This window comes from Solanum pennellii, chromosome 6 (genome assembly GCF_001406875.1).
Source record: "Solanum pennellii chromosome 6, SPENNV200".
Classification (NCBI taxonomy): domain Eukaryota; kingdom Viridiplantae; phylum Streptophyta; class Magnoliopsida; order Solanales; family Solanaceae; genus Solanum; species Solanum pennellii.
The window spans coordinates 59,524,203-59,536,710 of NC_028642.1; the positions used below are offsets into that span (position 1 = coordinate 59,524,203).

At 30.6% G+C, this 12,508-nt stretch overlaps 2 protein-coding genes across 2 annotated transcripts; both read right to left on the reverse strand.

Annotated features, from left to right (window-relative positions):
- Window positions 1–175: 175 nt before the first annotated feature.
- LOC107022682 (serine carboxypeptidase-like 20) lies at window positions 176–3,294 on the reverse strand. The gene is made up of 15 exons (XM_015223280.2): window positions 3,132–3,294; window positions 2,894–3,039; window positions 2,629–2,705; window positions 2,426–2,548; window positions 2,240–2,342; window positions 2,126–2,163; window positions 1,931–2,032; window positions 1,686–1,766; window positions 1,360–1,590; window positions 1,212–1,277; window positions 1,009–1,127; window positions 742–855; window positions 621–638; window positions 489–534; window positions 176–405 (listed from the first exon to the last, which is right to left on the reverse strand). Exons 1-15 carry the CDS (start codon window positions 3,278–3,280, stop codon window positions 322–324), a joined length of 1,497 nt encoding a protein of 498 aa, XP_015078766.1. The 5' UTR covers window positions 3,281–3,294; the 3' UTR covers window positions 176–321.
- A 2,002-nt stretch (window positions 3,295–5,296) lies between these two features.
- On the reverse strand, window positions 5,297–10,012 carry LOC107021284 (serine carboxypeptidase 1-like). Its single transcript, XM_015221911.2, has 14 exons — window positions 9,752–10,012; window positions 9,513–9,658; window positions 8,848–8,924; window positions 8,649–8,771; window positions 8,451–8,553; window positions 8,332–8,369; window positions 8,154–8,255; window positions 7,695–7,775; window positions 7,356–7,598; window positions 6,914–6,979; window positions 6,677–6,798; window positions 5,825–5,938; window positions 5,676–5,721; window positions 5,297–5,593 (listed from the first exon to the last, which is right to left on the reverse strand). Exons 1-14 carry the CDS (start codon window positions 9,904–9,906, stop codon window positions 5,510–5,512), a joined length of 1,500 nt encoding a protein of 499 aa, XP_015077397.1. The 5' UTR covers window positions 9,907–10,012; the 3' UTR covers window positions 5,297–5,509.
- Window positions 10,013–12,508: the final 2,496 nt, after the last annotated feature.

Here is a 12,508-nt window from a genome sequence, read left to right on the forward strand (position 1 = left end):
AATAATCATATAAAAATATAACCTAGCAATGATGAATGTGAAGTAAAAAAGTTTAACATTGTTTCTCCATCAATAATTTGATTCAGAAAATGCTAGTGACCCTTTTAACTCGAAAATTACAATGTAAATAGATTACTAGTATATAAGATGAATACGGAAGAGAAACTGATAAGAGTACAGTTTTAAGAGAAATTATCATTTCTATTGCTGACAGGAACATACATAATCAAATATCCCTCTCTTTTCTTTTCCCTCTTATAAACTTTTCAATAAGAAGAATCTAGTTTGAATCTCCGAAATAATTCTTCATTCTTCATATAATCAAATTTTCTTGCCCTGTAGCCAATTGTCGTAGAACTGCAACGACTCTCGTGGTTTGTATTCAGGCACGGTGTGTCCAGCTCCCTGAAGATATCCGAAATCAATCAATAAAATCAAAGAAAAAATAGAAAACGAAAAGAAAAAAACATTTCTTGGTGTAAACATACCTTAATAGTCAGAAAAGTAAGGTTGTTGGCATAACCTTGTGTGTAACTGCACAAAAGATTTCAGCATTTAAAATGAATTGCAACACATGATTACAGATGAACAAGATTTAGAAGGTGAAAACGCGAACATACCCTGCAACTTGTACGTAACTGCAAAAAAGATTAAAGCATTTAGTATGAATTTTATAGAATTGGATTATATTAGAGAAATTTAACATGAGCATGATTTGGTAGGTGAAAAACGCGAACATACCCTTGAATTTGGTCTTTCGTATACCAAGGCCTCCATTCATCCACGATTGCATATCCAAGTGAACTTGTCCATTTTTCTGAACCAGTGTATGGTACACACATATCGTGATCTCCACTGCAACAAACAAATATGTCTTAGTCAAATAGAATATACACGAAATACATATAGACGATCAGTTTTCTTAATGTGTTTTACATAATAATAATATCACGAGTAACACAGAAGAACAGAAGAATGCATGTTAAGAGACTCAGAAATATATTGAACCTGTATATGAGTGCCCTATATCCCCGAGTTGTGAGGTTTTTGTGATACGGAAGCATGCTTCCAGCATCATGAGTGAAGTTTAAGTGTTTGCATAGCTCCCAAGGACCTGTCACAGTTGCCTGTTGTACCACAAGATTGAACCATAAATCGATCACCAATCATCATGTTTAAAGTTAATACAAGATGAGTAAATTGTATCTTACTGGTTCAGCATGAATTGCTTTACGAACATCTTCATTGTTTAACCACGCAGTAGCAACAGTATCGTCCTGCATATTTCATTTCAGATTATGTGTCTCTTAATGAGAATAAACAAAAAGGAAAGAAAAAAAAATCTCAAGTGTGACTTACAGTGCAAAAGACATGATGATTATCAAGAAGCTCTGGCCAAGATGGGACAAGTCCCTCTTTTACTGGAGCATTCAAAGGCCAAGCACGGCCAAACATTCTAGTTCTGACAGGAAGAGGCCTTTCTGTCTCGCCTAGTTTATGAAAGCTCATTGGCAATTTTGAGTTTTTGGTGCTAAGGGGGCTGTGGTAACACGGTTCTAGTATGTCATAAATGTTTAGTCCCATAACTGTCTGCAATACGCGAAAAAGATGAATTTGGACCAATACAGAAACAATGAGTAGTTGTCACGGCAAAATGAACCAAGTATCACAGAATAACACCTTACCTGAGTAATTTTTAATAGTAACGATGTACAATTTTGACTGCCTGGAGTGTAGAAGACTCCTTTGCATGCAGTAGTTGCATCCTGAGCATGAAAAAGAATAATCAGAGACCAGTTGCCTAATATGTTGGAGTGGTAAATGTAATAAACATACATTAACATTTGCTTCGTAACATATTTCTTGACCGACTAGAATTCTAAATAAGTTCAGAAAGCCAAATGATTCGAGCATAAGAAGAAGCAAATACCTCGAACATTTTGTCTGAAATGAGGCCCATACCATGTTGAAATGGAACAAGAGCATTACCGTCTATCTTCTCATCTGTCACGCCATTTCCCACCAAATAACCCTGTGCAATAGAACATAAAGTGTTTACAACCCAGACAACTAGTTAAAATCTTGCAATGCATCTACCTAAAACATGGACAGAGTCAGCCCTGACCTTAAAGTTGATGACGGGCTCTACTTTAGCATCGATACCTGAAAAAACATAAGCAGCAGAAGGTTAGTTTGTTTATCCACTGCCTAGCAGTAGCACCAACCAATAAATGATTACCTTTTACTACTTCAGAAGCCAGCGTTGGCACGTATATTCCAGCATAAGACTCTCCAGATATGTAAAATGGGTTCTTGAGGAACTCCGGGTAGATTGCAAACCACTAGCAACATCATTCAGTTAGTAAAAACCATAAACGAGCTAGGACAGATCTAGCGTAAAACTAATAAATTTATGTAATGTTACCTTGAGGAGAAACGAATGGGTTTCGGATGCAGTTTTTAAGTCTCCTGTATTATAGTCATCTTTATTTTTCGAGTAAGATAATCCAACACCAACAGGAGAATCCAGATATATTATATTGGAAACCTGGAAGAATCAAATCATAACGAGTGAGTAATGAAATGTAAGCATATGATAAAAGTAGAATTAACACAAATAATAATAACCTTAGACCAACTGTATGGATTGTTATGCAGAATAGGCAAACTACCATTTGCCTTCCCCAACTCAAAATTAAAAGGTCCTGCATTGTATAGAACACAAAACTCAACTGTTACACGAATTGTTAACATTATTCATTACAAAATAAAGGCATTTGTAAAAAAAAAAAAATCAAATCTTTTATCTAATCGTGTATTATCATCTACGTGAAAATATTTTAACCCGCTCAAATTTAACTCAACCAGTAAAATTAAGGATTAGAGTTGTTACCATGCTCATAGACAAATCCATCAAAACTTGAACAGCCAGGTCCACCATTAAGCCAAAGAACAACTGGATCATTGGATGGATTTTTTTCAGATTCAATAAAGTAGTAAAACATATTCTTTCCATGGCTTTCATCTAAATTAACATACCTGAAAAACCCATATTAAAAAATATTCAAAAAAGTACAAAAATCAAAATAAAGTTTACATCTTTTTATAAAAAAAATAAAATAAATACAAACCCAGCATAATGTTTTGAGTTAAAAGTGCCATTCAAGCCAGGGATTTGAGTTACCAATGCACTCTGAGGTGCCCCTTCTGTTACCAAAAAACAAAATGCCAACAATGTTAATACTATACTATACTCTAAAATAATGCTTTTTCTTGCCATGTTTGGTGTATTAAAATTCAGAATTATTTGATGTTTTCCTTAAAATAACACAAATGATGGGGCTTTTATAGTGTGAGAAAATGAAGTGTGACATCATTATAATTAATATTTGGTTTAATGCAAAGTCATAATATAGTAAAAAGTCAATTATGAATTGATTTATATTTTTGTAATCTTTGACGGAGAAAATAACAAAAAAGAAAAACTTTTATATTTAATGATATTCATCAATTTATTTCTGTATTTGGATTTTTGTAATGTTTGACTGAGAAAATGATAAAGTAGAAGTCTAAATATATTATTATTATATATACTACTCCTATATTTATTTACAGATCATTACATATCTTTTCATTGAATAAGGATTTTGTATTATATTTTAAGTTAGATACATTGTAAACTAAGCATAAATTAAGATAATTGAATATTTGGCTAGTTTTGTATCTGTCTACTCTTCATTTATTTTCTCTCATTTTCCTCAAATTTCTATTTAAATTAGTGACACAATGCTATAAGTTAAATTAAGAAGCTAAAATTTAACTTTCCAAAATAAATCTTTAATTATAATTTAAATAAAAAATATATTATATTTAATATTAAAAATTATTGTAATGATAAATCTTAATAATATATTATCTTGTCCATAATTTATTAAAAAGAAGATCTCTTCGTAACTTTTTATTTCTTTTAAGGGAAAATGGTCTGATATGCCCCTTAACTTTGTCATTTAGAGCTGATATACCTCTTATTATGAAAGTGACTCATATATACCCCTACTTGTAAACAAATGCTCACTTATACCCTTTTCCTCTAACAGAAATGAAAAAATAATAATTTTCAATCTAAATTTTTATTATTTTTATCTAAAAAATATAATCCCATAAAAGTAAATTTAATCCTCGTCAAACATATTTTTTTTGACTTTTTTTTGTTTCAATGACTAATTTATAATTATTATTTTGATAATCAAATTTATTTATGTTTCACTAATATTCTTGTAAAATTTATTGTAGATGACCAAATTTTTTTCCGAATGCGAAATTAAATTACAATACCCACAAAAAATAGTTTAATTTTTTTTCTTTAAACTAGGAATGAAAGAAAAAAAATAAAATAAGAATAAGAAACTCAAATAATTATAATAAAAGAAGTCAAAAAATAATTTATGTATGAAAAAAATTAAAATATACCTTGAACTTTTATAGAAGAATCATATATACCACTAAATATTTTTTTAAAAAAAATTACAAGTAATAAATATAAATTTAAAACTAATTATTTAAAATTCCGTTAAATGAAGAGTATATGTGAGCCATTTTGTAACGGCAGGAGTATATTTGAGCCGTTTGTATAACGGTAAGGGTATATATGAGCCACTTTTATAACGAGGAATGTATCAGCTCCAAATGCCAAAGTTGAGAGGGTATATCAGACCCTTTTCCATTCTTTTAATATCCTTTTTAAATTAGTCTTTTTGTTACATGACATACCAATTAATTAAGCTGCACCACACATCTTATTTAAATTATAATTAAAAGCAAAAAAGCTTATTTTGCTGTTCAGATTAATATTAATTTATTCCAAGTCTAATAAAGGGGTGACGGTACATACAACATCAACGAATATCTAATTATTTTTTTTTCTAGGTTCAATGATATATAAAAATGTATATTACATATTAAAAGGCCGCTATACATTTTGTCAGTGATAAATTTATATATTAAAAATATATATATATACATATTAGAATGGACAAGTTCACTTGGAGTGCCCTGTATTCCTGAGCTGTGAGGTTTTTGTGATATGGAATCATGCTTCCAGTATCACGAGGGTCTAAAACAGTCATTCAATATATAAACTTAACAGTTTTAGTCAAATTTATGATTTGAAGTTTATGAACGTGAAATCTATTGATCATTTGAGTAATCAGATTCAAATTTAAAATTAATAATATTTAGTAGATTTCTTTAACACGTAGAAATTGATATGAACATGCTTTAACAGTCGGAAGACAAATTGGATAAACAGAGAAATTATCATTTCTTATTGGATAAATATATATTTATATATTCAAATACATGGTAAAATCCAATATTCTTCTCCCTTCTTTTCTCTTTTATAAAATTCACCTGTTAAGAGTACTCATAAGGAAAAAGAAAAAATCTCTCTTGAATTTTCTGAAATAATTGAACTTATTGTCTACTAATTCAGTCTTCATTCTTCATATCATCATATATTCTTTCCCTCTAGCCAGCGCGAATAGAACGCCAACGCCTCTTGTGGTTTGTACTCAGGCACGGTGTGTCCAGCTCCCTGAAGGCATCGGAAATCAATTGATAGAATCAAAGAGGAAAAAATATAGAAAAATGAATTTTTTTTCTAGATATGAACATACCTTAATAGTTATAAATATGAGGTTGTTGTCATAACCTTGTATGTAACTGCAGAAAATATTTAACCATTTAAAATGGATTTTACAGAGTTGCAACACATTAGAGAAGTTTAACATGAAAGAGGATTTAGAAGGTGAAAACGCGAACATACCCTGCAACTTTTTCATTCACATACCAAGGCCTCCATTTATCCACGATTGGATATCCAAGTGATCTTGTCCATTTTTCTGAACCAGTGAATGGTACACACATATCGTGATCCCCACTGCAAGAAACAAAAAAAAGTGAACATAGTCGTTCTGGTTATAGCATCAAAAAACATCTCGGATAATTTGTGTGTGATCAGGTACATGCTTACTAACAAAGTTTTCCTTAGGCAGCCTATTACATGAGTATAGTGGAAGAACATGTTATATTAATGGTTGAAAGTTAGTTTGATAGGGAAAACATCTCACAAAAATTCAAAGCAGTAAATAGAGAATCATGTCAAACATTTAAAGACGTCACCGAAATGGAAAGAGTGTCATATAAGATGGGACATAGGAGTAACTACTACAGATCTCTACCAGTAGCGCGCATATGTAGACAATTGTCTTTTTCTTGAGGACTAGTGTAATCATGGTAATCATTGACAGGTCTTTACATTTACACAGCGCATTTAAATTGGAGCATGAGAAACCATAGATGAGGTCAGATTCGTATTATTTGTATCTTTGTTTTCACATCTCCACAGTCCACAGTATGTAATATCTACCTGCTATCTGGTAAGAGATAGTTGTAAAACTTAAAACTATTTTTTCATTTCATGAGTAGTGTGTACTTAAAATGGGAGGCTATCGTATTCGAGAAACCAAGTAGTTTCATAATCCCAATAAGTATGTGCTTCAGGCACTTGGACAATAGAATATACATGAAATGCACAGGACAACCAGTTTTCGCTGTAATTCAAAAGAAAGAAAAAAAATGCATAGAGGGCAGTTAGAGACTTAGTAATCTATTGAACCTGTATATGAGTGCCCGATATCCCCGAGCCGTGAGGTTTTTGTGATACGGAATCATGCTTCCAGAATCATGATCCAGAGCTATTTTGTCTGTGCACAGCTCCCAGGGACCTATCAATGTTGTCTGTTGTATCATAGCATTGAACCATAAATCACCAACTTTATTTTTTTGTTTTGGTTTTTGTAAAGGTAAATTATCATCTTTAAAGCTAGTACAAGACAAGAAAATTGTATCTTACTTGTTCAGCATGAATTGCTTTACGAACATCTTCATTGTTTAGCCATGCAGTAGCAACACGATCATCCTGCATATTTCATTTCAGATTATGTGTCTGTTGAAGATTAAACTGCCATGATGCTAAAACAGTCAGAGATAAGGAAATTCAATCCATTAAAGAGGTCACAAAAGGATAAGTGGGGGTTCCAAAATAAGAAAGTCCTTGTGAAGCTTCAAAAGCAAGAAATGAATTCCTCAAAGAGGGAACAAAATAAGCTTGAAAGAACTTAATACTTACAACAGTTGGACAATAGAATAAGTGCATAAGAATGCCTAAAAGATAAACAGAATGCATAGCTAGAGCAATTGACATGTTTCGATACAAAATTAGTCAAGTTGGGAATTCTATGGAGAACCATTGTTAGAAAACAAACAAAGGAAACACAAAGTCAAGAGTGACTTACAGTGCAAGGGACATATAAGCCATTGAGAATTTCCGGCCAATTTGGGACATGTCCCGCTCTTACTGGAGCTTTAAAAGGCCATGCACGGCCAAACATTCTTTTTCTGACAGGAAGAGGCCTTTCTGTCTCACCTAGTTTACGAAAGCTCATGGGCAATCTTGAGTTACCAGTGGTGATTGCACTAGGTTCTTTGCTGTGGTAACACGGTTCAAGAATGTCATAGACGTTTAGATCATTAACTACCTGCAATAGGCGAAAAGGTAAATTGGGATCAATAAAGCAGACCAAGAAATTGCTGTCTCGACGAAATGTATCAACTATGACAGAACAACACCTTACCTCTTCAATTCTATCAAGCTTGTCTAAACAATTACTACCCACTGGTTCGTAGAAATTTCCATGGCATGCAAGAACAGCTTCCTGAGCATGAAATAGAATAATCAGAGACCATTTGATAATAGACAAAGAGGCAACGATTATGTTTTTGCTGATATATTGGAGTGGTAGATATGTACACATAACTTAACATTTGTTTTGTAACATCTTTTTTTGGCAGATTAGAATTGATCACTATCTTCTGGCAATTTCATCTATGTTTGACAAACCTTCTCATATGTACTAGAAGCTAGTAAGGCTCCAATATCTGTTATGCTACAATAATTTGGAGCATGTCCTAATCAAAAGCATTAGATGCTTCAAAGCATCATCTTTTGCCAGCTATGACTTCCAGAAATCTAAAACAGTTTGAGAAGTCAAATGATTCAAGCACTAAAAAATCAAACAAGAAGAAGCAAATACCTCGTATAAGTCATCTGAAATGAGGCCCATACCATGTTGAAATGGAACAAGAGCATTAGCATCTATTTTCTCATCTGTCACACCATTTCCCACCATGTAGCCCTGTGTGCAATAGAGCGTTAAGAGTTAACAGCCCAGACAACTAGTTAACACGTGAAAATCTTGAAATAATATATACCTTAAAGTTGATAGCGGGTGTTACTCCAGCATCAATACCTAAAAGACATAAAGAGAAGAAATTTAGTTTGTTTGGCCCACCACACCAACCAATGCATGTTCATTTAAGACCCATATTACCTTTTACTACTTCGTAAGACAAAGTTGGCACATATACTCCTGCATAAGACTCTCCAGATATGTAAAATGGGTTCGTGAGGAACTCTGGGTAGATCTCAAACCACTAGAAAGAGCATCATTTAGTAGAACAACAAATGAGTTAGGACACAGCATAAAACTAGTATATTTAACTATCAACTCAAGTTTATGTAATATTACCTTGAGGAGAAACAAATGGGTATCAGATGCAGTCTTCAAGTCTCCTGTCTCGTATTCAGATTTATTTTTCGAGTAAGATAATCCAACACCAACAGGAGAATCCAGATATATTACACTGGAAACCTGGAAAAATCAAATCATAATGAGTGCCTAATGAAATGCAAGCATATGATCAAGTAGAATTAACACAAATAATAACCTTGGACCAACTGTATGGATTGTTATGCAGAGAAGGCAGGCTAGTACTTGGCTTTCCCAACTCATAATTAAAAGGTCCTGCAATGTAAAGAAATACCCTTCCTTATTATAAAAAAACAACAGAAAGTTATGTAAAAGAAATCCTTTGTTTATGATGAATAAGAATAGCAACTGCATCTCTATGGACTACATTTCCAATTAACATCTTTTACTTGAGCTGGTTAAAAGAATTTTCAAATCTGTCAAGGAAGAAATCAACATTTTTATGTCAATTGTAGAGACTGTCAAAAACACAGTTTTGGTTGACCAATTATCTATGTAAAAGATTAAAAAGTTCTCAACTTTTATACATTGAATGTGTTTAAAAAAAACATTTTTACATTAGCAGATCACTTAAAAGATAACTACAACTATGAGTTAGAAAAGGGCAATCCGGTGCACGACATTAGTGTTTGCTTCCATAAAAAGCGAGACGACTAACATGAAGAATAAGAGAGGATATCAACTACAAAATGTAAAGACTCTTCAACCTTTAGATAAACTAAACGTGCTATTAGTCCCTCACTCTATGTACAACTATAAAAACAAAAGGAGATCTACATCTACTATTAAAAAAAAATTCAACCTTATACATATAATGTAATTTTACAACAGAAGGGTTGTTACCATGCTCATAGACAAATCCATCAAAGCTTGAACAACCAGGTCCACCATTAAGCCAAAGAACAACTGGATCATTTGATGGGTCTCTTTCAGATTCAACAAAGTAATAATACAAATTCTTGCCATGACTTTCATCTATATTAACATACCTGAAACCCCATTTTCAAGAAACATTCAGAAAAATACAAAAATTAAGATAAAGTTGAGATCTTTTTATCAAAAAACACAAAAAGAATACAAACCCAGCATAATGTTTTGAGTGAAAAGTGCCATTGAAGCCAGGGATTTGAGTTACCAGTGCACTCTGAGGTGCCCCTTCTGTTACCAAAAACAAAAATGTCAACAAACTGGCAATTAACAGTAACTTATAATGTAAAATAAAGTTTTGTCTTGCCATGTTTGGTATATCAAGATTCTGAAATTTTTTGATGGGTTTTTATAGTTTGAGAAAATGATTAAACTGTATCATCATACTAATAAGTTAAAAGTAGTCCATCAAATTTTTTTTGCTTATAAGTCAAGATTGGGAAAACTGACAGAATATAAGGTTTTCAAAATACAGTAAATTAGTCATTGTATGATTTTCACTCAATTTCTTTTTTTAATTTATTTTTAATTTTAATTTTTCATGTGACAAATTAAAGATAACAAGATTAAAAATATTTTGATAATTTAATATAACTATAATATACAATTATAAAATTAAAAATATATTATTTTAAACTTCATTTTAAATTAATTAATCTATTCTTTTTTAAACGGATGAAATATATTATAATTGAATTTATCTAACCAAGAAAGATAATACTATAAATGAACTCACATGCTTAGGCTGGTATGACTTTTCTAACGGAAAATAATTTGTTATTTAATCATTGTTTTTGTTGAAACTTTTTATGGAATTTGTTATTCTATATAAGTAGCTTTATATCTATTCTAAGTCAGAGCTAGAATTACATTATTGAATAAATTATACAATATATATATATATATATATATATATATATATATATATTAAGTTCCTAACCTACTAGAAAAATGATAAATTCCGTTCATATTATTATTTATTGATTTTATTGATGCAATTCAAAATAATAATAAATAAATTTTATAGTTAATTAAGTATAAATTATTTTTTACCATTTTATTTTAATCTTAATATCTTTTGGAAAAATCTCATATATCACAAATTAAGAAATATATTTATATATTTTATGTCTAATTAAATTGCAATTATTGATGCTACACATTTTCATATAATAAAAGCTCCCACCTACTATCCTTTTTTTCTTTAAAAAAAGAAAAAGAAAAAACAAAAAGCTCATTTTGCTGTTAGATTATTAATTTATTCGAAGTCTGATAAAAAGGGTGACTGTACATACCACATTAAATCATTTTCTTTGTAACAATTCCACTAAACAAAATATTTTAAAGTTATGATAGCAAGTTATTATTATTATTATTACATATTATTATCGATATTTGACCTAATCAAGCTGGTATGAATCATCTCAGCTCCAATCATGAAGGGTAGCTATGGAAAATCAATTTTAAGCTTCTGAAAATTTTTGATTATGTCTAATCATCATAATATTCATAATCGAGATTGAAGATGAATAGAGGAATTCAATCACAATCATTATTGATTCGCCTTATAATTTTTTGAAAAGTTTTGAAAATATTTTATTTTTGTTCATTTGTAGTACGTAAATAACAGGAATTTCAGAGCAGAAAACAAGGTTGATTAAAACCAATATTATAACAATAGTATCCATTATACAACTATTTTTGTGTAATTCATAACAATAAGATTACTTAAAAGTATACACATATATATATTTGTAGAAAAATATTACATATCACACGCTATTGCATGCACGATGTGACACACCTGTTTTAATATTGTTACTTATTAATCACATTAACAAATCATATCTTCATTTGTAGCTATTTTTTCTAATATTGTACGAATAATCTTTTTACATTAAGCACACGAAATTAAAAATTACACTTTAACCCATTTTTTTACTTATAAATACCCCCAAATTTCATTCTTTTAAATCACAATATCATCTATTCATCTTCTACTCTCTCAACTCTCTACTCTCTAAGTCTCTATCTCTAATCTCTAATTCGATAATATATAATATCTTAAATTTCGGTGTTGCCTTACTTGGTCTTTGGAAATTAGATTTGGAGCTTCAAAATTCAATTTTCAACTTTCCACGTTCGGCTATCGGCGGTCATAAACGTCTACTTTTTTTAAGTAGACGTTCGGTACATTCGTTGTAACTTTTATTTTACGTTTCATTTATATTTAAATAATTATTTATTTATTTGTGTTTTATTGTTTGCATAATTGCATAACATTTTTCTTATTATATTTATTCTCACGTTTAATTTTTTAATATGGATTTCGGAAAAAATATTGTTNTTTTATTATAATACTTGTAAAATAGCTATTACTTCTGATATGGGTCGTAGTGTAAATGGTAACGATTATTTGACTGTTACTGCACATTGGATTGATGAAAATTTTTATATGCAAAAAAGAATTTTAGGTTACAAATGTTGTCAAATGCAAAAAACCGGTAGTTATATTGCTCAAACTATTTTAGATATTTTACAAAGTTATGGAATATGTGATAAAATAAGTAGTATAACATTAGATAATGCTTCAAGTAATAATTCTGCTGTTCAATATTTAAAAACTACACTTTGTCCTTTTTATGGTGATAATTATCATATTAGGTGTACTGCACATATATATAATTTGATGGTTAGAGATGGTGTAAATATGTATGATAACGGATGTACGAAAGTTGAAAATGCATGTCATTTTATATTTAAATGTCAAGTTAAGTCTCGGCGTAAAGATTTTCAAAATCGCTGTTTTGAAAATAATCTTCCACCTAGAAAAATTCCAAAAACAGTGTCTAGGCCCTACTTATTCAACGTGACAATGACAATAAATGATACTCCTTTAGTCCCATTTTATA

What these genes read in the sequence shown, in the direction of transcription:
- LOC107022682 (XM_015223280.2), bottom strand. Translation starts at nt 3,280, where the DNA reads ATGGCAAGAAAAAGCATTATTTTAGAGTATAGTATAGTATTAACATTG. An exon ending in TGGATTTGTCTATGAGCATG is followed by an intron (nt 2,706 to 2,893) that starts GTAACAACTCTA and finishes TATACAATGCAG; the next exon opens with GACCTTTTAATTTTGAGTTG. An exon ending in TATAGGGCACTCATATACAG is followed by an intron (nt 856 to 1,008) that starts GTTCAATATATT and finishes TGTTTGTTGCAG; the next exon opens with TGGAGATCACGATATGTGTG.
- LOC107021284 (XM_015221911.2), bottom strand. Translation starts at nt 9,906, where the DNA reads ATGGCAAGACAAAACTTTATTTTACATTATAAGTTACTGTTAATTGCC. An exon ending in TATCGGGCACTCATATACAG is followed by an intron (nt 5,939 to 6,676) that starts GTTCAATAGATT and finishes TGTTTCTTGCAG; the next exon opens with TGGGGATCACGATATGTGTG. An exon ending in TCATATTTATAACTATTAAG is followed by an intron (nt 5,594 to 5,675) that starts GTATGTTCATAT and finishes CGATGCCTTCAG; the next exon opens with GGAGCTGGACACACCGTGCC.